Here is a 25,315-nt window from a genome sequence, read left to right as displayed (position 1 = left end):
TTGATCTGTTTGTATCACAATTATTACCACTTGTGATATAAACATATTACACATATTACCAATTCCCACCAAATTTCTAAAACAATTGTTTCCCAAATTGCCCTTGAATGTTGATTTATTTGGGCTGGTCATTATTTCTGGAAAAAAATGGTTCTGCGATCAAATACTAGGTTAAATAAAGTTTTTTTTTCCTGAACCTGTACACATGCCATTAATATGTGTTAAAAATCTACAAAAGATGATGGATTTCCAAAATGTAACTATATATATAAAAGGCTAATATGCTAAGTATCCTTCCCTCTGTTCAGGTAATGACATTATGTAGCAATGCCCAGCTTCCTCTCCCTAGCAACAACTAGCCTCCTTGCAGTTTCTTCAGCCCAGAAACACGACTTGCTTTATAGCCAGGTGGAAACACTTTACACTGTAACCAAATGTCTGTGAAGCGTTTTCCCATGCCTCATCTCATTTGATGCTCACAGAAGTCCTGGACTAGGTAGATAGGAGACTCGGTGGAATCCTATTTTCTTTTCATTAGCCAGAAAATGGAGATTTAGGAAGTTTAGAAACTTGACCTGATTGAAAAGAAGAAATGGTGGACCTTGAAAATGACTTCAGGTTTTCTTACTGCACAGAATATAGTCAAACACTGCTACAGTTAAATCTTTGTTCTCCCTGCGTGATCTACAATAATAATCTGCTTCATATTGATATTTACCCCTGTGTTGCTGTCAATTACTTGAAAGAGAAGTTGGGGTGCTTCACTGGGCTGGAAAAAGTTTAGCTAAATCAGAAAGCAGGTCTAAGCAGGTTTGTTCTGTATCTATAAAAGGCTAAGTTGACTCGCGCATACACAACACATAAAAAGCTCTTGCTGGCGCCAATTGCACACGTGTTTCAATCTGTCATTGTCAATCATGAATTTGGTTGACACTTATTAAGGGCAAATATATTAAAATATTTCTTCTAATTAATTTCCTTTCAATGTGCATGAATTCATGCACGGGGCCACTAGTTTGATTATAGTACTCATTCTTCAAAGAATACTTTGAAAAAGTTGTAGGTTCTATTTAGTGTCTTAATTAACTTTTATGACCCCAACATTTGTGCTAATCCCAGTCTGATGCCTGAGTTGAACTCCCATCCTACAGCAGTAACTTAGTCAGATTTGGGAACAATTCACCAGGTAAACCTGGCTGTCGGTTTCTGCTTTCCCTTACTCATGACATGTTGGGCTCTACTATGGAGTGAATATTTGTGTCCCCAAAAATACACATGTTCAAATCCTAACCACCAAGGTAACAGTATAAGACAGGGCCTTTCGGAAGTGATTATTAGACCATGAGGGCAAAGCCCTCTTGAATGGAATCAGTGTCCTTATAAAAGAGACCCCAGAGAGTAATAAGCTAGTCCCCTTCACATGAAGTGAGGACACAGTTGAAAGATACCCCTCTGTGAACTAGGAAGCAGACCCTCACCACACTCTGAGTAAATAAGGGAATAAAGATAAAGAAGACCTTGGTTGGGTAACTCATTTGGTTAGAGTGTTGTCCTGAAATGCCATGATTGTGGGTTCGATCCCGGGGCAGGGCACATATAAGAATCAACCAATGAGTGCATAAATAAGTGGAATAGCAAATAGATGTTTCTCTCTCTAAAAATCAATAAAAAAAAAAAAAAAAAAAAAAAACTGCCACATACCAATCTGGAGTGGTCTGCCTTAAAAAACTTACAATAATAAAAGCATAATATGCTAATTAGATTGGACCTCCTTCCCGGGCTGCTGCTGCCACCTTGGCCCTCGGCCACTTCTATGCAGGGGGAGAAAAATTGAAAGTTGAAACTCACAGGAATAAATATAAAAATTTCTACCTAAAATACCTAATATTCTTTGGCCCTGGAGTCAGTGAATTCACATTTAAATTAATCTATATTTCACTTTTATTACATTAATGGATCTCTCCAGGACTGAATTCTATTAAAGTAAAATTAAGTTTTTGAGTAAATTTAGGCAGCCTGATATGACATATCTCACACACACCTACACTATAATAATAAAAGGGTAATATGCTAATTAGACTGGATGTCATTCTGGACATCCTTGACAAAGCCAGGGCCAGAGGGAAGCCAGCCCCAGTCCCGGATGCCTGCGGGTGGACAGAAGGAAGCAGTCCAGGTCCTGGGTACCTGCCGGTAGCCAGATTAGGTAAGCAGCCTGGGTCCCGGGTGCTGGAAGGAAGCCGGTGCCGGCAGCCGGGAGAAGGAAGACCTACTCTTACTCGAATTTTCGTGCATCCGGTCTCTAGTATATAATGAAATCCTTATATGGGCCTCTAGTATATAATGAAATATTTATACAGGCATAAAAATCCTTAATAGAAATAAATTATAAGCAATAAAATAAAGTCTTATTTAATGTGCTGTTTGCTTTTTTTAATAACTAAAATTCATAAAGCAATCAAAATTTGTTCATTCTTACACAAATCATTCTGGCTCTTTTTTATGCTAATTTATCAAACCCTGAATTTTGCTTTTCCATCTGGGGTTAAACATACATTCCCTAAGCAAGTAGAAATGTTAAAATAAGGATCCTACATCTTGGTGTTTATTTATTTGAAATTAGGATTTTTTTCATTCTGAATAGTTTCAAAAAAGTATGTTATGGTAGAATGTCTCTTTATCTGCTTTAACTTGACCTATGTTAAACTGATAAAATACAACCTTAGTCCTGCTTAAGAGTACATCTTTCATTATATAAGTTAACAAATAGCTTATATCAACACAAATGTCCAACAATTTTAATTAAATCATTGCTACTTGAAGTACTTTATACATGAATAATTTAACTCTTTACACTGTTGAAGCATTGCATTTCAGTATGTTCTATGACTTCTGTATCATCACCTGAAATTTACCTAAAAAAGAAAACATGAAAAATCATTTTGATTTTAGGAACAAGGAAAACAAGTCTAAAGTCAGTTTTCTGCTCTATTTAGAAAGTAGTTTTAATAATAAAAACTTGTTATGACAAACTTCACATTTTTTGTTAAAGGAAACACATTGAAGCTCAAGTCAATTTTATTCTTGGTATATCTGGGTGAAAAGATCTTTCCAAATGAGTTTAGTGATAAAAGACGAGTTGGCTTTATCTAGTTTTACGTAATAAATATAGTCTAGACAACTTTAAAAGTGTTTTTCAATGCTATAGGGAAATTTGCTATCTGAAAGAATACAACAAAAAATTTTCCTTTAAAAGTTAAGAATCACCCTGGCCTGTGTGGCTCAGTTGGTTGAGCGTCCTCTTCCCAGGGAACAAGAGGTTCCCAGTTCCATTCCCAGTCAAGGCACACACTGGGTGGCAGCTTGATCATCAGTAGGGGGCGGGCAGGAGGCAATCGATGTTTCTCCCTCTCCTCTTTCTCTCTCAAATCAATAAAAACATTTTTTTTTTTCTTAAAAAGTTAAGAATCATTCCTTAAGTTGTCTGGTAAATTTGGATTTCTTTAGCATATTTTCTTAAATCAATGTCCGTTCTGAATTCAAAAATCACTGAATATACATGTAAGTATGCTACATATTACTACATTAAATGTTAAAATTGGTCAAAGTAAAATAAATGGTTTTAGCATTTTAAATTTCCTCTAAATTAACAAAAACAAAAAAACACCAGACCTAAAAAATAGTAACTAAAAACATTTGTAAAAAATGTGAATTCAACTTACAGGCAGGCATTGAAGACACCTCAGCTGTTACAATACTTTTAATCCCCAAGTTTGACAAGCCACCTCTGATTAAGCCACATGTAAATGCTAAATACTAAAAGGAAAAATGTGAAGGACATATTAAGGATTTACTAAGACAGAAAAGTCTATAGATAAGTATGACATTTAAGTCTTACTATTATTAAGTAATTCCTGTTTTTAAAAAAGGGTTGTGGAAAAACTTGGAAATTACTGAAAATTTGGATTGTTAGAAGATTTCCCAGCTCCTTGCAACTAAAGTATGACACATGACAAGTTGTGCCAATTGTGTGCTCCAGTCCAGGACTCTGAACCTAGAGTGAGTGATGAACTCAAGCTGGAAACAGGTTAGAATTAGTTCTAGAGGCCACAAGGGTGGCTGTGTCTAATGTCAGTTCTGAAGAATTCTAAACAGATCCTCCCAGTGGAATGATTAGGGGCTATCTTTCTGGCTGCTCTAACTTCCCAGGATTCTTGCCTGTTTTCTTAGCCTTCCCATCAGTTCTGTGAGCTGATATTATTCCATTCAATCAGAATTGGTTTATGCTTTACACAACCAAAAATTGTGATTTGTTCACAACAAAAAACTTATCCAGTTCAAAATACCATTAGTGCTGAAATTGAGAAATCCTGTCATATAGAAACAAGGAAAGGGACTGACCTACAGCAGAGAAAGCCAGGACAAAAATGGGAACTATAAAATTAATAATCTAAGGAATCTTTGATTATCTACATTTCTGTATTATATAATATTCAACAATACTATGTATATATAAATAATGTAGACTATTATTTTACAATATACATAAATGGGTACTGATAAGCATTTAGAACTAGAGTCATGAAATTATGAACTGGAAGAAAGCTTAAGAGACTGTTTATAATATAGAAATTATAACCAGTTTTATTAATGAGGAACTAAGGTCCATAGGGGTTATGTAAATTACCCAATGTCACAAACTTGTAAGTTGTGGAGCTTAGCTTAAATCTAGATTAGATTCGCTCCCAAATCTAGATTTTGTTGGTCCCAAGACCATGTTCTTTTCTCTATACCTATATTGCCTTTGTGTTAGATGATTTAGGACAATTTTTTACAGATAAATAGCAACTGAGGAGAGAAACCAAGATGGAGGCATAGGTAAACACCTAAACTGCTGCCTCGCACAACAATATCCAAATTACAACTAAAAGACAAAACGGACACCATCCAGAACCACAGGAAAGCTGGATGAGTGGAAATTCTACAACTAGAAGGAAAGAGGAAAGCACATTGAGACTCAGAGGAGCTACAAAAGGCTGAGGTACGGAGGCTCGCATGAGGACAGGACGGGCGGCTGAGTGCGCGGCTGGCTTTCTAAAGCGGGAGGGAGAAAGAAACTCCCGACTGCACTGAACTCCAGTCCTGGGCGAGACGCTGGGAAACCAGACTCATTCGGGGGGAATCTGAACTGTCAGGAAAAGAGAAAGCAAACTGAGACTTGGGAGCTGCGGAAGGCAGAGGTCTGGAGGCGCGAGCGCACAGAGAGGACTGACTGCTGAATGCACAGGAGGCTGAGTGCGTGGCTGGCTTTCTAAAGAAGGATGGAGACAGAAGCTACCAACTGTGTTGAACTCCAGTTCCGGGCAAGTTTCTGGGAACCCCCACTCATTCGGGGAGAAACTGGACTGTCTGGCAGCAGGCGAAACTCGAGGGTGGCACTCTCTCAGAGGTGCTTGCAGCGAATACCAAGGGACACTGAGACCCAGAGGCCTCATAGGGCAGGGCTGATGGGAAACCAAGGCTGTCAGCTCCACCCTGAAACTCCACCCCACCCAAGCTGAGCACAGAGGCTTTTGCAATTTTGCAAGTCTTGTCTCATAAGGATATCTCCAGCACAGAAGTGTTCCCAGTGTAGAAACAGCTGATCCTCACAGCTAATTGGCCTGGAGGTCAATTCCTCCCAGTGATACCAACAACAATCAAGACTTAACTACAACAAGGCTGAGCACACAGTCCACAAAGGGGTGCACCGAGTGTCCACCTCAGGTAACTGGGGAGGCTGAGCCACTGTGCCCTAGAGGACACCAACCACACAAAGCTACTCTATCAACTCAGGGAAGCAGTGAAAATGTGGAGACAAAGAAACAGATCACAAATGAAAGAAATGGAGGAAAACAAACTACTGGATATAGAGTTCAAAACCACGGTTATAAGGTTTTTCAAGAATTTCCTAGAAAAGGCCGATAAATTTAGCGAGACCCTCAAGGATATGAAAAAGGACCAACTAGAAATTAAACATACACTGACTGAAATAAAAAATATTATACAGAGACCTAACAGCAGACTAGAGGACCGCAAGAATCAAGTCAAAGATTTGAAATACAAAGAAGCAAAAAACACTCAGCCGGAAAAGAAAAAAGAAAAAAGAATCCAAAAATATGAAGATAGTATAAGGAGCCTCTGGGACAACCTCAAGCATACCAACATCAGAATTATGGGGGTGCCAGAAGAAGAGAGAGAGCAAGATACTGAAAACCTATTTGAAGAAATAATGACAGAAAACTTCCCCCACCTGGTGAAAGAAATAGACTTACAAGTCCAGGAAGCGCACAGAACCCCAAACAAAAGGAATCCAAAGAGGACCACACCAAGACACATCATAATTAAAATGCCAAGAGCAAAAGACAAAAAGAGAATATTAAAAGCAGCGAGAGAAAAACAGTTAATTACCTACAAGGGAGCACCCATATGACTGTCAGCTGATTTCTCAACAGAAACTATGCAGGCCAGAAGGGAGTGGCAAGAAATATTCAAAGTGATGAATAGCAAGAATCTACAACCAAGATTACTCTACCCAGCAAAGCTATCATTCAGAATTAAAGGGCAGATCAAGAGCTTCACAGATAAGAAAAAGCTAAAGGAGTTCATCACCGCCAAACCAGTATTATATGAAATGCTGAAAGGTATTCTTTAAGAAGAGGAAGAAGAAGAAAAAGGTAAAGATAAAAATTATGAACAACTAATACAAGTCTATCAAGTGAATCTAAAAATCAAGTGAATTAAAAATCTGATGAACAGAATAAACTGGTGAATATAAGAGAATCAGGGGCATAGAAAGGGAATGGACTGACAATTCTCGGGGGGGAAAGGGGTATGGGAGGTGCAGGAAGAGACTGGACAAAAAGCGTACACCTATGGATGAGGACAGTGGGGGAGAGGTAAGGGCAGAGGGTGGGGTGGGAACCTGGTGGAGGGGAGCTATGGGGGGAAAAAAGAGGAACAATTATAATCTGAACAATAAAGATTTATTAAATTTAAAAAAATAGCAACTGAGATGGCCGCAGATATTTTAATCACTTCAAAGGAACCCTTACATTAAAACTTGTCATCTTTCTTTAATACATATGTCTACTTATTTATTGATTCCTACATGAGATTGAAAAACAAAAACTACACAAAATCCGGAAACATATGCTTATCACAAAGCATGTATTCTTAGAAACATTGTTAACTATGTTTAAAACAATTTTTTTAACCTACTAAAGGAGATTGTAAATATAAACTCTGAGGTCAATAATTTTGCATAGCTAATAAGAGTTTTATAAGCTTGAGTACCTTTTCTGACATATCTATGCTATATTCAAAAATTTAACATTAATCCACATTTCACTGGCATTTAGTTAAAGTGTTTCTTTAATTGGTCATCATAAGCCTACTTAGCTACAATTTCAGTTATTTTAATATGATGAACATCTGACTCCTATTTCATAGAAAAGTGTTTAAACAAAAAAGAAATATGGTAAAACCTATTTTAAACTCAAAAGTCTGTTGTATTTGGAACTGTACTTTTTTCCCTATGGTTCTACTCTTTTCATAGTAAAAAAAAAAACCCTCAATTTTTTTTTTATTCCATTAAATACCTTAGATGCATGTTCTAAGTACTGTTTTCCTGCAGACATCTGAGTAAGCAGACGGAATTTGTTGTCCTGAAGTACATAGATGCCCTGTTCCAAAAACAGAAAATACATCCAAAGTCAATGTAGTCTGCAGTCCTTAAAAATTACCTTTTCTTCAAAACAATAAGAGCTTTCTACGTTATTAAAACTCCTTTCTATTGGCCAACTTTTTTTTTATTTACTGATTGATTTGAGAGACAGAAAAAAACATCAATTTGTTATTCTACTTATTTATGCACTCACTGGTTGATTTTTTTATGTGCCCTGATTGGGGATCAAACCTGCAACCTTGGTGTATAGGGATGACACTCTAACGAACTGAACTACCCACCCAGAGCCTCAAATTCTCTTTAAGTGAAGGAGTTCTGCAATGTTCAAGCTCAAGAGTTGTTCAGTATTATATAACTCTATATTTACTGAATGCTTTTAGATACTGAAGATACAAAGTTGCATAAGACATAGTCTCTATCCTTAACTTACAGTCTGCAAAAGAATCACCAATACTTATCCAGGTGAAATCAGCAGTTATATATTATTAACTCATAACTATGAAACCAATCATCAGTCACTTCTTCCCATTAGTATTTCAAGTACTTCTAAAGTCAGGTTGATACTGTTATATGAAAAAATAAAGTCTGGGGGAAACCAAGATGGCGGCATAGGTAATCACCAGTACTTGCTGCCTCTCACAACCACATCAAAACCACAACTAAACTGCAGGACAACTACCACCCAGAACCTTGGGAAAGCTGGGTGAGAGGAAGTTCCACAACTAGAGAGGTGAAGAAAGCTCATTGAGACTGGTAAGAGGTGTGGAAGCGGGAAAGTGCTGGCACCCTATGTGCTGCTCTTTAAACCGGGAGGGTGATACAAGCTCTCACTTGCTCTGAACTCCAGTTCTGGGTGAGACTCTGGGGGACCCAGGCACATACGGGGAGAAACTGGACTGTCTGGCATCGGGACAGGAATGTGAGGGCGGCTTACTCTTAGAGGTGCTCCCAGTGATCCTTGTTCCTGCACTGGGGCGCCGGACACAGAGAACCAGGGACTTATCTGGTTCAGGGCAGCCATTGCTATTTGCTCCGCCCTGGTGATTCCCAGAGACCCCACCCCACCCAATTTACAACCACACCCAAGCTGTGCGCATCGACTTTTGCATATGAATGGCCTGTTCTTTCACCTAAAACAAACTGCAGCTGGGTCAGAGAGCCCCAGAGCTTCCAAAAGAAGGCCCACTACCTGGCAGCAGCAGCAGGGGCCTTGCTTCACCGCTGGGCCTCATCTGGGAACTTCCAAACCCCATACAAAGAAGAGGAATCTGCAGATCTCTCTGTAGCTCCTGCTGGGCGGCCCCAGACAGTGGCTGACATTGCACCTCCTAGAAGATCCAAGAGCCAGTGTACCCAGTGGTCAGAGTGAGACCATACCGGATTACAACTCTTCACATCCACAAGAGACACACTCAAGGGGCAGACTCAGTGAGCACCAAAGCCCCACTGAAGCAAGTCCTGCCCCACAAGGGTGTCTCCTGCGCAACCATCTTCCAGTGTAGTCACAGCTGGTCATCACAGCCAATTGGCCTGGAGGTCAATTCCTCCCAGTGATACCAACAGCAATCAAGGCTTAACTACAAGAAGACTGTGCAAACAGCCCACAAAGGGGTGCAACAAGAGTGTCCACCTCAGGTGACTGGGGAGGCTGAGTCACTGGGCCCTATTGGACACGAACCACACAAGGTCACTCTATCAACTCAAGGAGACTTAGCAGCTACCAGTACATAGAAACAAACACAGGGAAGCAGCCAAAATGCAGACAAAAAAACAAGTCACAAATGAAAGAAATAGATGAAAGCAAAATACTGGATATAGAGTTCAAAACCACGGTTATAAGGTTACTCAAGAATCTTCTAGAAACCTCCAAGAAATTTAGTGAGACCCTCAAGGATATGAAAAAGGACCAATCAGAAATTAAGCATACACTGACTGAAATAAAGAATAATATACAGAGATCCAACAGCAGACTAGAGGATCCCAAGAATCAAGTCAAAGATTTGAAATACAAAGAAGCAAAAAACACCGAACCAGAAAAGAAAAAAGAAAAAAGAATAAAAAAATATGAAGATAGTGTAAGGAGCCTCTGGGACAACTTCAAGTGTACCAACATCTGAATTATAGGGGTGCCAGAAGAGGAGATATTGAAACATATTTGAAGAAATAATGACAGAAAACTTCCCCTACCTGGTGAAAGAAATAGACTTATAAGTCTAGGAAGTGTGGAGAAGCCAAAACAAGAGGAATCTAAAGAGGAGCACACTAAGACACATCGTAATTGAAATGCCAAGAGCAAAAGACAAAGAGAGAATAATAAAAGCAGCAAGAGAAAAACAGTTACCTACAAGGGAGTACCCATATGACTGTCAGGTGACTTCTCAACAGAAACTATGCAGGCCAGAAGGGAGCGACAAGAAATATTCAAAGTGATGAATAGCAAGAACCTACAACCAAGATTACTCTACCCAGCAAAGCTATCATTCAGAATAGAAGATCAGATAAAGAGCTTCACAGATAAGAACAAACTAAAGGAGTTCATCACCACCAAACCAGTATTATATGAAATGCTGAAGAGTACTCTCTAAAAGAGGAAGAAAAAGGTAAAGATCAAAATTATGAACAACAAAGTATCAACAAGTGAATCTAAAAATCAAGTGAATAAAAAATCTGAAAAACAGAATAAACTGGTGAATATAATAGAATCAGGTGCATAGAAAGGGAGTGGACTGACAATTCTCAGGGGGAAGGGGATGTGGAGGGTGCGGGAAGAGATTGGACAAAAATCTTACACGTATGGATGAGGACAATGAGGAGGGTCAGGGCATGGGGTGGGGTGGGAACCTGGTGGAGGGGAGCTATGGGGGAAAAAAAGAGGAACATATGTAATAATCTGAACAATAAAGATTTATTCAAAAAAAAATAAAAAAATAATAAAAATTAGCATCTACATTTTAAAAATTCTATAGATGGTTACCAGATACATTCTTTTCCTTTTTTATACTTAAAGGGCCAAATTCACCCTAAATACTTCTTTAAGTGGATTTTAAATGCACATTTTCCATGTATAGATTTTTTAAAATAAATCTTTATTGTTCAGATTATTACATATGTTCCTCTTTTTCCCCCATAGCTCCCCTCCACTCGGTTCCCACCCCACCCTCTGCCCTTACTCCGCCCCCCCACACTGTCCTCATCCATAGGTGTATGATTTTTGTTCAGTCTCTTCCCGCAACCCCCACACCCCGTTTCCCCTGAAAATGGTCAGTCCACTCCCTTTCTATGCCCCTTATTCTACTAACCAGTTTATTCTGTTCATCAGATTTTTTATTCACTTGATTTTTAGTTCACTTGTTGATAGATATGTATTTGTTGTTCATAATTTTTATCTTTACCATTTTCTTCTTCTTCCTCTTCTTAAAGAATACCTTTCAGCATTTCATATAATACTGGTTTGGCAGTGATGAACTTGTTTAGCTTTTTCTTGTCTGTGAAGCTCTTTATCTGACCTTCAATTCTGAATGATAGCTTTGCTGGGTAGAGTAATCTTGGTTGTAGGTTCTTGCTATTCATCACTTTGAATATTTCTTGCCACTCCCTTCTGGCCTGCATAGTTTCTGTTGAGAAATCAGCTGACAGTCATATGGGTGCTCCCTTGTAGGTAATTAACTGTTTTTCTTTTACTGCTTTTAATATTCTCTCTTTGTCTTTTGCTCTTGGCATTTTAATTATGATGTGTCTTGGTGTGGTCCTCTTTGGATTCCTTTTGTTTGGGGTTCTGTGCGCTTCCTGAACTTGTAAGTCTATTTCTTTCACCAGGTGGGGGAAGTTTTCTGTCATTATTTCTTCAAAGAGGTTTTCAGTATCTTGCTCTCTCTCTTCTTCTGGCACCCCCATAATTCTGATGTTGGTATGCTTGAGGTTGTCCCAGAGGCTCCTTACACTATCTTCATATTTTTGGATTCTTTTTTCTTTTTGCTTTTCCGGTTGGGTGTTTTTTGCTTCTTTGTATTTCAAATCTTTGACTTGATTCTTGGGATCCTCTAGTCCAGTGGTCGGCAAACTCATTAGTCAACAGAGCCAAATATCAACAGTACAACGATTGAAATTTCTTTTGAGAGCCAAATTTTTTATTTTTATTTTTTTATTTATTTTTTTTTCAGTGATAAATGCAACATACAAACTTTATTAAACAAAAGTAACAGGTAAAGTCAAACAGGCACTTATATTTAAGAGAAAAACTAGAAGAAATTTTATCTTAAACACCTTACAGTAACCTACTTGTAGTTGCATTTAACTGAGCTCTGTTGCTGTGAAGAATACAGCTCATGCACAGGTATGGATGAATGATTTGTACATTTTTCAAGTATTCACTGAATACTACTTATATACACATATACATTAAATTTGAATAAGATTTAATTGACGATCCCCAGATATCTTCATTTTTGTTGATCTTTTGGAAGAGGTCGTCGAAAGAGAAGAACATGTGGTTCCGGCTCATGAATCATGTAATGAACCCAGCCAAGACTCTGTTGGACACCAAGTCTCCTCCACTCCTCTTCTGACATCAGATGGGTTTTGGGTACGTTTGGAAAGTTCTCTGGGTAACATGACATGCCGGTACTCGTAGTGCTCGTCGAAGTATTTGTCTGAGTAGTAGATCTGCTTGTGGGCCATCCTGCCAGCAGAGGAGCGGTGCGGAGGTCGGCCACGGGGCGGGAGGAGCGGGCGCAGCGAACCAACCGTCCGCGTCCGGCCGAGGAAACGATTCGACTGAACCAACCGACAACAAGCGGAACGATCTCGGTTTGAATCCGACAGCCTGCCGCTGATTGAGAGCCAAATTTTTTAAACTTAAACTTCTTCTAATGCCACTTCTTCAAAATAGACTCACCCAGGCTGTGGTATTTTGTGGAAGAGCCACACTCAAGGGGCCAAAGAGCCGCATGTGGCTCGCGAACCTCAGTTTGCCGACCACTGCTCTATTCTGCTGTTGGATCTCTGTATATTATTTTTTTATTTCAGTCAGTATATGCTTAATTTCTAGTTGTTTCTTTTTCATATCCTCGAGGGTCTCGGTAAATTAATCAGCCTTTTCTAGAAAATTCTTGAAAAACCTTATCACCGTGATTTTGAACTCTATATCCAGTCGTTTGCTTTCCTCCATTTCTTTCATTTGTGACCTGTTTCTTTGTCTCCACATTTTGGCTGCTTCCCTGAGTTGATAGAGTGGTAGGTGTCCTATAGGGCCCAGTAACTCACCCTCCCCAGTCACCTGAGGTGGACGCTCTTGTTGCACCCCTTTGTGGGCTGTTTGCACAGTCTTGTTGTAATTAACCCTTGATTGCTGTTGGTATCACTGGGAGGAATTGACCTCTCGGCCAATTGGCTGTGAGGATTAGCTGTGTCTACACTGGGAGAACTTCTGTGCTGGAGACACCCTTATGAGACAAGACTTGCAAAAGCCTCTGTGCTCAGCTTGGATGGGGCGGAGTCTCCGGGCAGAACAAACAGCAATGGCTTCCCGTCAGCCCCGCCCTAAGAGGCCCCCGGGTCTCAGTGTCCTGTGGTAATCGCTGCAAGCACCTCTGAGAGAAAGCCGCCCTCGAGTTTCACCCACTGCCAGACAGTCCAGTTCAGGGGTGGGCAAACTTTTTGACTCGAGGGCCACAATGGATTCTTAAACTGGACCGGAGGGCCAGAACAAAAGCATGGATGGAGTGTTTGTATGAACTAATATAAATTCAAAGTAAAGGAGCGGAGGGGAGAGCAAGAGAACCCTCCGCTCTTTCGGCTCCGCGAGCTGGATAGAACAGCCGAATGGGCCGGATCCGGCCCACGGGCCATAGTTTGCCCACAGCTGGTCCAGTTTCTCCCCGAATGAGTCTGGGTCCCCAGAGTCTTGCCCGGAACTGGAGTTCAGAGCAGTTGGGAGCTTTTGTCTCCTTCCCGCTTGAGAAAGCCAGCCACGGAGTCAGTTGCCAGCCCTTTCCGCACCCGTGCCTCAGTACCTCTGCACTTCCACAGCTCCTGTGAGTCTCAGTGTGCTTTTCTCTTTCCTTCTAGTTGTAGAATTTCCACCCAGCCAGCCTTCCTGTGGTTCTGGATGATGTCTGTTTTGTCTTTTAGTTGTAGTTTTGAAATTGTTGTGCGAGGCAGCAGTTTAGGTGTTTACCTATGCCGCCATCTTGATTTCTCTAGTCTACTTATTTTTATATTAAAATATTTTAATAGAAACTATGACAGCAACTAAACAATACAAGACTAATTTAAGAGCTAAATATGCTCTATAAATTGGACTTCAAAAATTACTCTAAAGACATAAATGTGATATATTTGTGGTTCTGTTTCTTATTACCTAAGTAATAATAACTAAGAAACTAAATCCTAAAACTTTATCATTCTGACATTGCTACTTTTTAAAACTTAAAATATCTTATTTTAATTGGGGGAAAGAAACAGCTATCATAACTGATTGTTGTCCCTTTGTCTTTATTCACTTTATCCTATTAGAGAATATAACTTATTAATAACATATAAGAGAAACATTCCAAAGTTGAATAGAAATTATTTTAAGTTTTAAATAAGTAAATCACTAAAATAGATCATTTATATTAAGTTAAATGACTTAAAAAATAGGCTTTAAAGTATCAAAATACCTGATGATTTGTCCTGAGATTGTCGATTTGTTTCTTGAATACTGTAGTCCAGAAATCTTTACAAATGAACTTCATAATATCTAACTCATCCTTGAACCTCGCGGTATCTTTTGTAAACCTAAAAAGATCAACTAGAAGTAATACAGTATTTTTCCTCCAAAGAAAGTAGGAGGGACAAATTGTTAACTAATTTCCAAATGCCAGAACAGCACTGAATATTAACAGTCATAAAGTGATTAGCATCAAGCAAAGTAGATCCCATCTCAATAGATTCACATTCTTTAATATAATACGGGGCTAAAATTGATCTAACAGTAGAGTCTAACAGTAAGTTGCAATTTTAGGTACAATTCATCCTAGCACATCAAAAAAAGCTGAGGATGATCACAGTATTGTTACATAAAACAAAGTTCAACTATTCAGAGAGAGAGAAACGAATACTAAAAATTGTTATATAAATTAGAAGATGACTGCATACATAAACATAGACTCTAAAGCATTTCCACCTCTATGCATTTAAACAAAATATATTTAGGTTAAAAAAAACCTATGGAGCCCTAGCTGGTGGCTCAGTGGATTGAGCGTCGGCCTGTGAACTGAAGGGTCCCAGGTTCGATTCCAGTCAAGGACACATGCGTGGATTGCAGGCTCAGTCCCCAGTAGGGGATATGCAAGAGGCAGCTGATCAATGATTCTCTCTCTTCCTCTCCCTTCTCTAAAATCAATAAAAATAATATATATATTTTTTAAAAACCTATGGAACAAAATTTTAGATAGATACTTCAGTACATCAAAGTTTTCAAGGAAAAAAAAGGCTCAAATATATAAAATATATATTTTCTTCAATATTAAGACATAAAAGTTGAATAACTGAGTTAAAATAACATGAGACCTAAAAGGAAATTTCAATTTGTGAATTAAAGAACAGAGAAGAATTAAAATTAAAGTATCTCAAGTTTTATGCAATCTTTTGAAATGGATCATCTTTGTTCATAACCTACCTGGAAGAAAATTTTCAAATCCAGACTGCTCACCTTTCTATCAATCCTTGTCCCACTCGAAACCCCATGTTTTCCAGCTTAGTAATACAGCGTCCATTTTCCTATTTGAAAAAAATAATACCTTAGAATACTTTCAGAATATTGGTATTAAAAATTGTTTTAAAATGTTGGCTAGAAAAGATTAATATAAACATTTATACTTCCTTCATTGAAACATTATAAGAAAAAGTGAATTTTCTTAGTACTAATCATTTTCATAAGGCAACAAGATAAATAGGGAACTGTTGCTTATTATTACTTTTCAGAAATGTTGAAGCTTCTTCATAATTACTCTTCCCCTACTTGTTTTCCCCCATTCAACAATTCTTCTTCTCTCCTCATTAGTTATAAAACTTGGTATCGGGAGCATTTGAGATCTTGCTTCCCAGGAACTGTCCTCAGTTTTGGCTCAAATAAACTCTTATAAAATTCTCTAAAAACAAAAATAGCCCCAGCCAGTTTGGCTCAGTGGATAGAGCGTCAGCCTGCAGACTGAGGGGTCCCAGGTTCGATTCTGGTCAAGGGCACATGCCCGGGTTGCTGGCTTGATCCCCAGTGGGGGGCATGCAGGAGGCAGCCAATCAATGATTCTCTCTCATCACTGATGTTCCTATCTCTCTTTTCCTCTCCCTTCCTCTCTGAAATTAATAAAAATATATTTTAAAAAATAAAAAAATAAATAATAAAACTTGGTATCACCTTTGATTTTTTTCTGTCAGTCATTCACTTTGTACGGTCACTAAGTTCTATTGTTCCTTGTTTCAAAATGTCTCTAAGAGTTATCCAGGCTTTCTAATTCTCAGTGTGGCTATATTGATGACCCCATCCTATGCCTGGAACAATGCATTTGCTTTGTTCTTCCTTTGACAATTTCATTGTGTTAAGGCTTTAAATACTATAACTATGCCGAAGACTCCCCAAATCCTCTGAATGACATACAAATACCTATATAATCCAGACCCATGTACCTCTTGAACCTCAACCTTCTACTCTTCTCCACTCACTCTGTTCCAGCAGCACTGTTCTCCTTGCTGTCCTTAAACAAGCCAGCCAGGAGGAGAAACCAAGATGACGGCATAGGTAAGCACCTAAACTGCTGCCTCGCACAACAATTTCAAAACTACAACTAAAAGACAAAACATCTGTCACGCAGAACCATGGGAAAGCTGGCTGAGTGGAAGTTCTACAACTAGAAGGAAAGAGAAAAGAGCATTGAGACGTGCACAAGTGCTGAAAAGCTGAGGTACGGAGGCGCGCGAATTGGGCTGGCGGCGGGCGACTGGGAGCACTGCTTTTTTCAACCCAAAGGGAGACAAGCTCCCAATTACTCCGAACTCCAGTTTCTGGGGAGACGCTGGGGACCCAAACTCCTACGGGGAGAAGCTGGACTGTCTGCCATTGGGTTGGAAAGGGAGGGTGACTTTCTTGCAGAGGTGCGCCCAGCAATCATTGTTTACTGCGTGGGACGCAGGGACTTGGAAACTGGCAGCCATCGCTGTTTGCCACACCCTAACTTAGTGACTCCCTGAAATCCCGCCCCGCACAATCTACAAACCCACCCAAGCTCCACACAGAGGCTTTTGCATATAAATGGCCTGCCCTATCGCAGCTCAACCTAACAAACTGCATCTCTGGTCAGACAGCTCCAACACCTCCAAACCCCAAGCAAAGACAATAGCTGACATGTACCCCATTGGAGATCCAAAAGCTAGTGTATCTAGTGATCAGTGTGAAACGACACCAGATTTCAACTACTCACATCCATAAGTGACACATTCAAGAGGCAGACTCAGTGAGCACCAAAGCCCCACTGAAACAAGTCCTGCCCCGTAAGTGTGTCTCCAGCGCAGCAGTTCTTCTATTATAGTCACAGCGGGTCCTCACAGCCAATTGGCCTGGAGGTCAATTCCTCCCAGCGACACCAACAACAATTAAGACTTAACTACAACAAGGCTGTGCACACATGCACAAAGGGGTGTACCAAGAGTGTCCACCTCAGGTAACTGGGAGGCCGACCCACTGGGCCATATAGGGCACCTAGCACACAAAGCCACCCTACCAACTCAGGGAAGCAGCAAAAATGAGGAGACAAAGAAACAGATCACAAATGAAAGAAATGGAGAAAAACAAACTACTGGATATAGAGTTCAAAACCACGGTTATAAGGTTTTTCAAGAATTTCCTAGAAAAGGCCGATAAATTTAACGAGACCCTCGAGGATATGATAAAGGACCAACTAGAAATTAAACATACACTGACTGAAATAAAAAATATTATACAGAGACCAAACAGCAGACTAGAGGAATGAAAGAATCAAGTCAAAGATTTGAAATACAAAGAAGCAAAAAACACTCAACCAGGAAAGAAAAAAGAATCCAAAAATATGAAGATAGTCTAAGAAGCCTCTGGGACAACTTCAAGCGTACCAATATCAGAATTATGGGGGTGCCAGAAGAAGGGAGAGAGCAAGATACTGAAAACCTATTTGAAGAAATAATGACCGAAAACGTCCCCCACCTGGTGAAAGAAATAGACTTACAAGTCCAGGAAGCGCACAGAACCCCAAACAAAAGGAATCCAAAGAGGACCACACCAAGACACATCATAATTAAAATGCCAAGGGAGACAATGACAAAGAGAGAATATTAAAAGCAGCAAGAGAAAAACAGTTAGTTACCTACAAGGGCGAACCCATATGACTGTCAGCAGATTTCTCAACAGAAACTATGCAGGCCAGACAGGAGTGGCAAGAAATATTGAAAGTGATGAATAGCAAGAACCTACAACCAAGATTACTCTACCCAGCAAAGTTATCATTCAGAATTGAAGGGCAGATCAAGAGCTTCACAGATAAGAAAAAGCTAAAGGAGTTCATCACCGCCAAACCAGTATTATATGAAATGCTGAAAGGTATTCTTTAAGAAGAGGAAGAAGAAAAAGGTAAAGATAAAAATTATGAACAACAAACACATATCTATCAACAAGTGAATCTAAAAATCAAGTGAATTAAAAATCTGAGGGACAGAATAAACTGGTGAATATAATAGAATCAGGGGCATAGAATGGGAGTGGATTGATAATTCTCAGGGGGAAAGGGGTGTGGAGGGTGGGGAAGAGACTGGACAACAATCATACACCTATGGATCAGGACAGTGAGGTGGAGGTAAGGGCAGAGGGTGGGGTGGGAACTGGGTGGAGGAGAGCTGTGGGGGGAAAAAGGAGAAACAATTGTAATAATCTGAACAATAAAGATTTATATAAAAAAAAAATACCAGCCATGCCCTTATCTCAGGGCTCTTGCATAAGCAACTTTTCTTCCAGATAGTCACAAAAACCAAACCCTTCAATTTAAGTCTTTTCCTACATGTCATCATCTCAAATGAGGCCCATTTTAACCATTTCTTTAAAAGTGCAACCTCATTCCCTTTCAGCAACTCTCTAGCTTAATGATTTTCAAAATGTGATTTTTCAAGACCAGTAACACCGGCATCACATAGAAACCTGTGAAGATGACGAATTCTGTAATTCCACCTCCAATTTACTGAATCAGAAACTGGGTGTAGAATCAGTAATCTGTTTTAAGAAGCCCTCTAAAAGTGATTCTGATGCCCTATCGCACTTCCCTGTTTAAGTTGTCTCCAAAGAACTTATTTCACCATTTCATGTACTATATATACATTTTACTATCTATACATTGCACTATATGTACATTTTTATTTTCTGTGCCCCTCCATCCCCATCCTCTACTAAATACAGCTCCAAGAGGGCATGACTTTTTATATATTCTGAAGCCTGTTTGTCTTCCACTAAGAAGTACACCATGGGCCTCATTATTTGCTGAGCTTTCAGTAACCATGTACTCCACTTAGGAGGCTATAACTACTAAATCTGTATTTCTAGTATATACTTTATTGGACATAGCCATCTAGAGGTCCACAGGCCCCTCAAATAGGCATAACTAGCCTACTCTTCCTCCAGAATTCCCTAACTTCATTAATGGCACCACCATCCCTAGTTACTCCAACCAGAAAACTTCCATTTTCTTTACCACTTTGCTCCCAACCTCTCTCCACACACTGCAATTCAGCCCTGTGGAGCCTATCATCTACATTTTTTCCAAAATACATCTTCTCTCTCCATCCTAATTGCTTAAGTTAGCCCTTTTCATTTCACTCCTGGTTTTCAGTCAGAACCTTCCAACTGATCTCCTTGTCTCTACTTTTTTCTTCCTTTGATTTATTTTCCATATCTCTGTATAGACTTTCTAAAAAACAAATCATGTTATTTCTCTATTGGATCTCTCAGAAGCCATCCCCTTTCTTCAAAATAAATCCAAACTCCTTATCATGACATTACATGCCTTTCCTTAAATGATCCCTGGCTAGCCCTGGTTGGGTAGTTCAGTTGGTTAGAGTATTGTCCAGATACACCAAGGTTGTGGGCTTGATCTCTAGTCAGGGAACATACAAATATCAATCAATGAATGCATAAATAAGAGACCCAATTTTCCACTTCTTCATGCATTTTGAAGTGCTGCTCAGAAAGTGCGTGTGCCATTGATTGGAAAAAGTGGTAATCTGAAGGAGCAAGGTCTGGTGAATATAGTGGGTGGGTTAATACTTCCCAGGCAAGATCTTTTAATGTGTCTTTAACTGGTTTTGAAGTGTGTGATGGTGCGTCGTCATGAAGCAAAATTACTTTGCCGTGTCTTCTGGCACATTCTGGTCGTTTCACGATCAAAGTGAGGTTCAAATTGATTATTTGTTGTCGGTAGCAATCAGTATTAACGATTTCACCTGGTTTTAGAAGCTACCTTCCTAATCCCATCAAACGCAGAGCATTATCTTCTTTCCAAAGTGATTTGGCCTTACAGTCGATGTTAACGGTTGGCCTGGATCATCAACCCATAATTTTGTGCATTTGGGATTCTCAAAATAAATCTACTTTTCATCACCAGTCACAATTCCATGCAAAAAAGACTTTCTTTCATGCTGTTGAAGCAACATTTTACTGATGACTTTTTGGTTTTCCATTTGTCTTTTGTTCAGTTGATGTGCCACCCATTTACCTTCCTTTAAAATCTTTCCCATTGCTTGTAAACGATCGGAAATTGTTTGCTGAGCAACATTTAAGTTGTTTTTGAGTTTGACACACATCTTCATCCAATAATGCTTGTAACTGTTGGCCTTCAAACTTTTTCGGTTGACCTGGACGTTCTTTGTCTTTCACGTCGAAATCATCACTTTTAAAGCATTTAAACCAGCATTCACAAGTATCTTGAGATGCAGCATGTTCACCATAAGCTTCCTGAAGTATACAATAACTTTTTCTTCAAAATAATGGATTAAAACTTCCCGAAAATGCTCTTCTTTTTGGCATGAAATTCGACATTTTTAAGCATAAAAATATCTATGATGTTAACACCTTCAGCAAATTTGACATATGAAGTTTTGAAGCTTGCTGTCAATGCAACAAAATAGTATACATATCAAATCACATATATATCAACATATGTGTAACTCCATCTATTGAAAAAAATCCGCATTCTTAACTGGTACACCTAGTACATTTATTGTACATATCATTATCCTTGGTTTTTCTGTTATTTTCCACACTCATTCTCAAACATGCTTAGGTGGAATAAGTACCTATAATTCATAATGGTCTTTGTAGAACAATCTACTCTTTGTAGAATCATCCAGGAACATATTGGTCAGCAGGAAATACACTTATATATGTAGGCATTCTCAAGGACTAACTATGATCACATGAACTTTTAAAATAAGCCTTAGTAAATACCTTCTGATTTTACTACTTCTTCATTCCCTTTAGCATCTGTGAGTGCTTACTAGTAGGCACCAAATTTTAAAGAAAATTAAACTTGAAAATATTACCCATTAACTTTTCTAAAAAAACTCTTCTCCATAAATTGGTAAATACCCAATTATTCAGTTTTTAGAGATTTGATTCCTCTTTAATATAGTTTGACAATCACTGATTTGGAGGGTGAGAACATTGGTTCTTTATTTCATTTCAAAATTTACGACTTTATGTCTAAAAAGATATATAAAAATCATTTCTGGATGACAGGATTATGTGCCTTTCTTTTACATTTTTTTATTATGAAAAAGTGTAAAGCACATTCAAAGTAGAGATGCTAACACAATGAACCCTCTTACACACTGATTCCAATATAGATTCTAATAATCAAGATTGCCACATAACTTTTAAAAAATTACTTTGTTTATATGCACTTTACATCCCCCCCAACCATAAACAAATTGCAACAGGAAAAGTTATTTTTTTTTAATTTTTTTATTGATTTCAGAGAGGAAAGAAAAGCGAGAGAAAGAAACATCAATGATGAGAGAGAATCAATGATCGGCTGCCTCCTGCACGCTCCTTCCTGGGGATCAAGCCTGCAACTCGGGCATGCGCCCTTGACCAGAATTGAACCCAGGACCCTTCAGTCCGCAGGCCCATGGTGCTCTATCCACTGAGCCAAACCAGCTAGGATGCATGTTTTAAAAATTCTTGTGGTACACCAGTTGAAAATCGCTGGCTTAAATTACCAGTCATGATTACAACAGCTCTGTTTTTTCTTTTGGAGTAATACGTTTGAAAAAAGAGGAATTTTTTTAAGATGGTTTTCCTAGGCAAGAGCTGGAAGAGAGAAAGTAGAGAGAGAAAATGAAGATAACTGGTTGCATGTTGAGGGCTAGGGGTTGGGGGACAGGGATAGTATGATAAAGAGTAAAAGGGGTGTGCTACTAATTATTCTTTGGGGAAAGGGAAGACTAGCTTTAAATAAACAGCAAATGTCTACTCCTCAGCACTTAACACAAATGGTAAACATTAATAACTATTGGTTGTTGATGATAAAGTCAAAAACTTGTAACTTGGAAAAAATCTCTATTACAGATGGATCTGATAACAATAGAATTTGCTTCTTTTCCACTGCTCTTCCTGAAGTCTTCCTAATGATATCTCCCTAATGGCATCTGCCACAGATTGAATGTCTGTGTCCCCCCAAAATTCATACATTGGTGGTATTAGGAGGTGGGACCCTTGAGAGGTGAGCCCTTAAAAATGAGATTAGTGCCCTTATAAAACAACTCCCAGAGAGCTAGCTAGCCCCCTTCCACCACGTGAGGACACAGCCAAAAGACATCCATTTATGAACCAGGAGCAGGCTTTCACCAGACATGGATTCTGCTGGCACCTTGATCTTGAACTTCCCAGCCTCCAGAACTGTGAGAAATAAATCTGTTGTTTTAAGCCACTCAGTCTATGGCAATTTTTTTTTTTTTTTTTTTTTTGGCAGCCGGAATGTACTAAGACACTATCCTTCTTGCAGTTTACAATCTGGCAGTTCCTCTTCCTGGATATCCTACAGGCTTATCAAAATTTCAACCTGCCCCAAAATAATTCATTATCTTCATCTCTTTCTTCTCCTTTATTCCTCTCCAACCAACCAGACTGCTCACTCTAAATTTTCAACTCTTACTTCAATACCTAACCAAGTCCGAGAGATTCCACCTCCTATTTTTCAAATTTGTTCGCTCCTCTTCTCTCTATCCCTGTCTTAATTCAGATTTTTGTCATCTCCTGCCTGAGGGCCTGCAATACATGATCTCACTACAAGGATCTTCCCACTCCAGCCAGCCCCTTTCTAACACACGAATGGGCCATGTCATTCCCCTTCTTAAAAACCTTTTAAATCTTCCACTAAGAAGGTTCAAATTCTTTAATCATACAAGGGTCTTTCTAGTTTTAGCTCTCAACACATTTAACTCTCCCTATCCAATCTAGTCACAATGAAATACATAAGCATATTTAAATACTTCAAACTCATTCATATCTCTATGCCTTTCCCTTTGCTTAGGATGCTTTTCCTACCCCCACTTTCTACCCCTCTTTATCAATAGCATTATAGAAAGGGCTTCTGACTTGAGCATGACTTTGGAATATCTCATTTATAAAGCCTGTTACAATTCCATAATTCTATACCTAATTACCACCCAAAACCTTAATTATTCGTTGAACCCCTTTTTCCCCAACCACTGTGAGGCAGGGATTTTATCTTATTCATCTAGCACAGTGTCAGGCCCACAATCTGTACTAAAAGTTTTCTGAATGAATCAATGAGTGAATGAGGACTCCCACATATTAGAAGTAACCTCTACAAGGATGGGGCCATTGTTTCCTTCATTATTATATCCCCAGCACCTAGAAAACCAGCTCTAACATAACGGACATTAAGTATTTTTTAATTAATTAATTAGTTTCCTAATTATAGTAACGCCTGCAAACTTTGCTTTGATCTCAAACCTCACTAGGTTTCTGTCTTGGGGTTGCGGGAGTGGTCGGTATTGAGAGCTGGGACAAGGCGGGAGGGGCTGGATTCTCAGGCCGGAACAGTCTGCGCGGGGGACCGCTCGGAAGTGTTGGAAATGGCAGAATCATTAAGTAGGGGTGCCAAAATCGGCTGTGCAGTTAACCCTGCCCTAAAGCATGGTAGAGACAACACTAAAAGAAAGAAAATCTGCGGCCTGCAGGTCACAGGTATGGAAATAGACAAAAAGGTATCAAATAGAAGATGCGAAAGAAAATCAAACAAAAGACTGGAGACAGCTCCCAGTTATAGGGCTTAGGAAACCCGCAGGTCGCACCAGCTCGGGGACGCGGGTTGAAGGAAGGAACGGAGGGGAAAACTCACCACCTCCCCCTGCTCCGCGGACTTGTACACGCCTGACACCATCTCGTTATGGAGAAGCAAAAACAACGCCTCGTCCGCCATTTCCTGCTTATACTTAAGCTCTGGTTTTCGGCTCCGGCTCGTGGGTTCCGGCTCGCGCCTGAGCGATTCGGGCCGCACCGCCGCTCCCTCGGGCTGCAGCCCGCCCCACGTTGCTAGGAGACTGAGGAATTTACACGGCCTCGCGAAGGCGGGCACTGGAGTGAGCCCACCCCAGGCTGCCAAGCTTCCCGGCCCGACGAGAGAACCTGACAACAGCGGGAACCAAACCGAACCCGCAGAGACCCGGTCCGGACCCTGGGCTGGGGGCGAAAAACAACTTCCGGTCCCCTCTACCCGGGCATCCAGTCAGCTCAGTGATCAGAGAGTTCTTCCCCTGGGGTGAACTGCTGGTGCCCCTGTGATATTGCTGAGGTCCATGTGATATTGCTGGGGTGCCGCTGGGGAGAGACCGTGTTAAGATCAAAGAAACTCCCCCGGCCACCTCTGTTAATTTCCTGTGAGTTAGATGAACCCACAAGAATGTCTATAGGCTTCATCAAAAGCTTCCACTTCCTGCCCTATGTTTAATATGAAAAGTTGTAAAAACAGTGAATAAATCATAATTTTTCAGGCTATACATTTTAGATATATTGAGAAATTATCCCAATCCATATAAGTTTAAGCCTAGGTAGAAAGATTTAAAGCCATTTTGGAAAAATAAAAATAAAGCCATTTTGGACACCAGGAAGAGGCAAGCGAGTAAGCAAAGAACTAGATACTCGAACCAGAAGACACAAATTAATCAGAGAATTCAGTGAATAGAAAAAGCGCTAAAGACTTCAGAAAAGCAACATTTGTTTTGGGATTGAGTTCATAATAATCCATGACAGATGTGAAACAACTAAAGCAATGCAAATACCCATGTTAAATATATGTATCTCTTAAATTTAGCAAATCTGGCTTAAATGTGTTGCTTAGCATGTGATTAGTTCTCTTCTTAATAATTGACAAAGCAGATTTTTTTCCAATTAATTCATTGCTTCCCCAAAGTTAACCTATTGAGTTTTCTCAAATTCTTAACCTCTCAACTCTTTATATCCTTTCACAGGAATTTAAAATCATGTCCCAGCCCTAACCGGTTTGGCTCAGT

At 39.5% G+C, this 25,315-nt stretch overlaps 2 protein-coding genes and 1 pseudogene across 5 annotated transcripts in view; 1 reads left to right on the top strand and 2 right to left on the bottom strand.

Annotated features, from left to right (window-relative positions):
* Positions 1 to 18,058, top strand: part of GEMIN2 (gem nuclear organelle associated protein 2) — a 49,568-nt gene extending 31,510 nt beyond the window's left edge. Inside the window, exons 12-13 of one of the 2 annotated variants that reach the window (XR_013960736.1) lie at positions 16,443 to 16,505; positions 16,579 to 18,058. The gene's annotated coding sequence lies outside the window, so the exon portion shown is untranslated. The remainder of the gene's footprint in view (positions 1 to 16,442; positions 16,506 to 16,578) is intronic. The other variant, XR_013960737.1, reaches the window with a different exon arrangement.
* On the bottom strand, positions 1,926 to 24,585 carry TRAPPC6B (trafficking protein particle complex subunit 6B; the record flags this gene model as incomplete). 2 transcript variants are annotated; one of them, XM_080671112.1, is made up of 6 exons in its annotated part: positions 24,145 to 24,585; positions 15,420 to 15,487; positions 14,386 to 14,503; positions 7,641 to 7,724; positions 3,723 to 3,816; positions 1,926 to 2,915 (listed from the first exon to the last, which is right to left on the bottom strand). In XM_080671112.1, exons 1-6 carry the CDS (start codon positions 24,223 to 24,225, stop codon positions 2,884 to 2,886), a joined length of 477 nt encoding a protein of 158 aa, XP_080527238.1. In that variant the 5' UTR covers positions 24,226 to 24,585. The 2 variants fall into 2 exon arrangements, with proteins under 2 accessions (XP_080527238.1, XP_080527237.1); XM_080671111.1 differs by lacking the exon at positions 1,926 to 2,915 and having other exon boundaries at positions 3,673 to 3,816; positions 24,145 to 24,506.
* On the bottom strand, positions 12,060 to 12,514 carry LOC308249550 (cyclin-dependent kinases regulatory subunit 2-like; annotated as a pseudogene). Its single transcript has one exon. The product of its transcript is annotated as a cyclin-dependent kinases regulatory subunit 2-like (transcript).
* Positions 24,586 to 25,315: the final 730 nt, after the last annotated feature.

The sequence above is a fragment of the Plecotus auritus genome (genome assembly GCF_963455305.1).
Source record: "Plecotus auritus genome assembly, chromosome: 1".
Taxonomy (NCBI): Eukaryota; Metazoa; Chordata; class Mammalia; order Chiroptera; family Vespertilionidae; genus Plecotus; species Plecotus auritus.
This window is presented reverse-complemented; position numbering and strand designations above follow the sequence as displayed.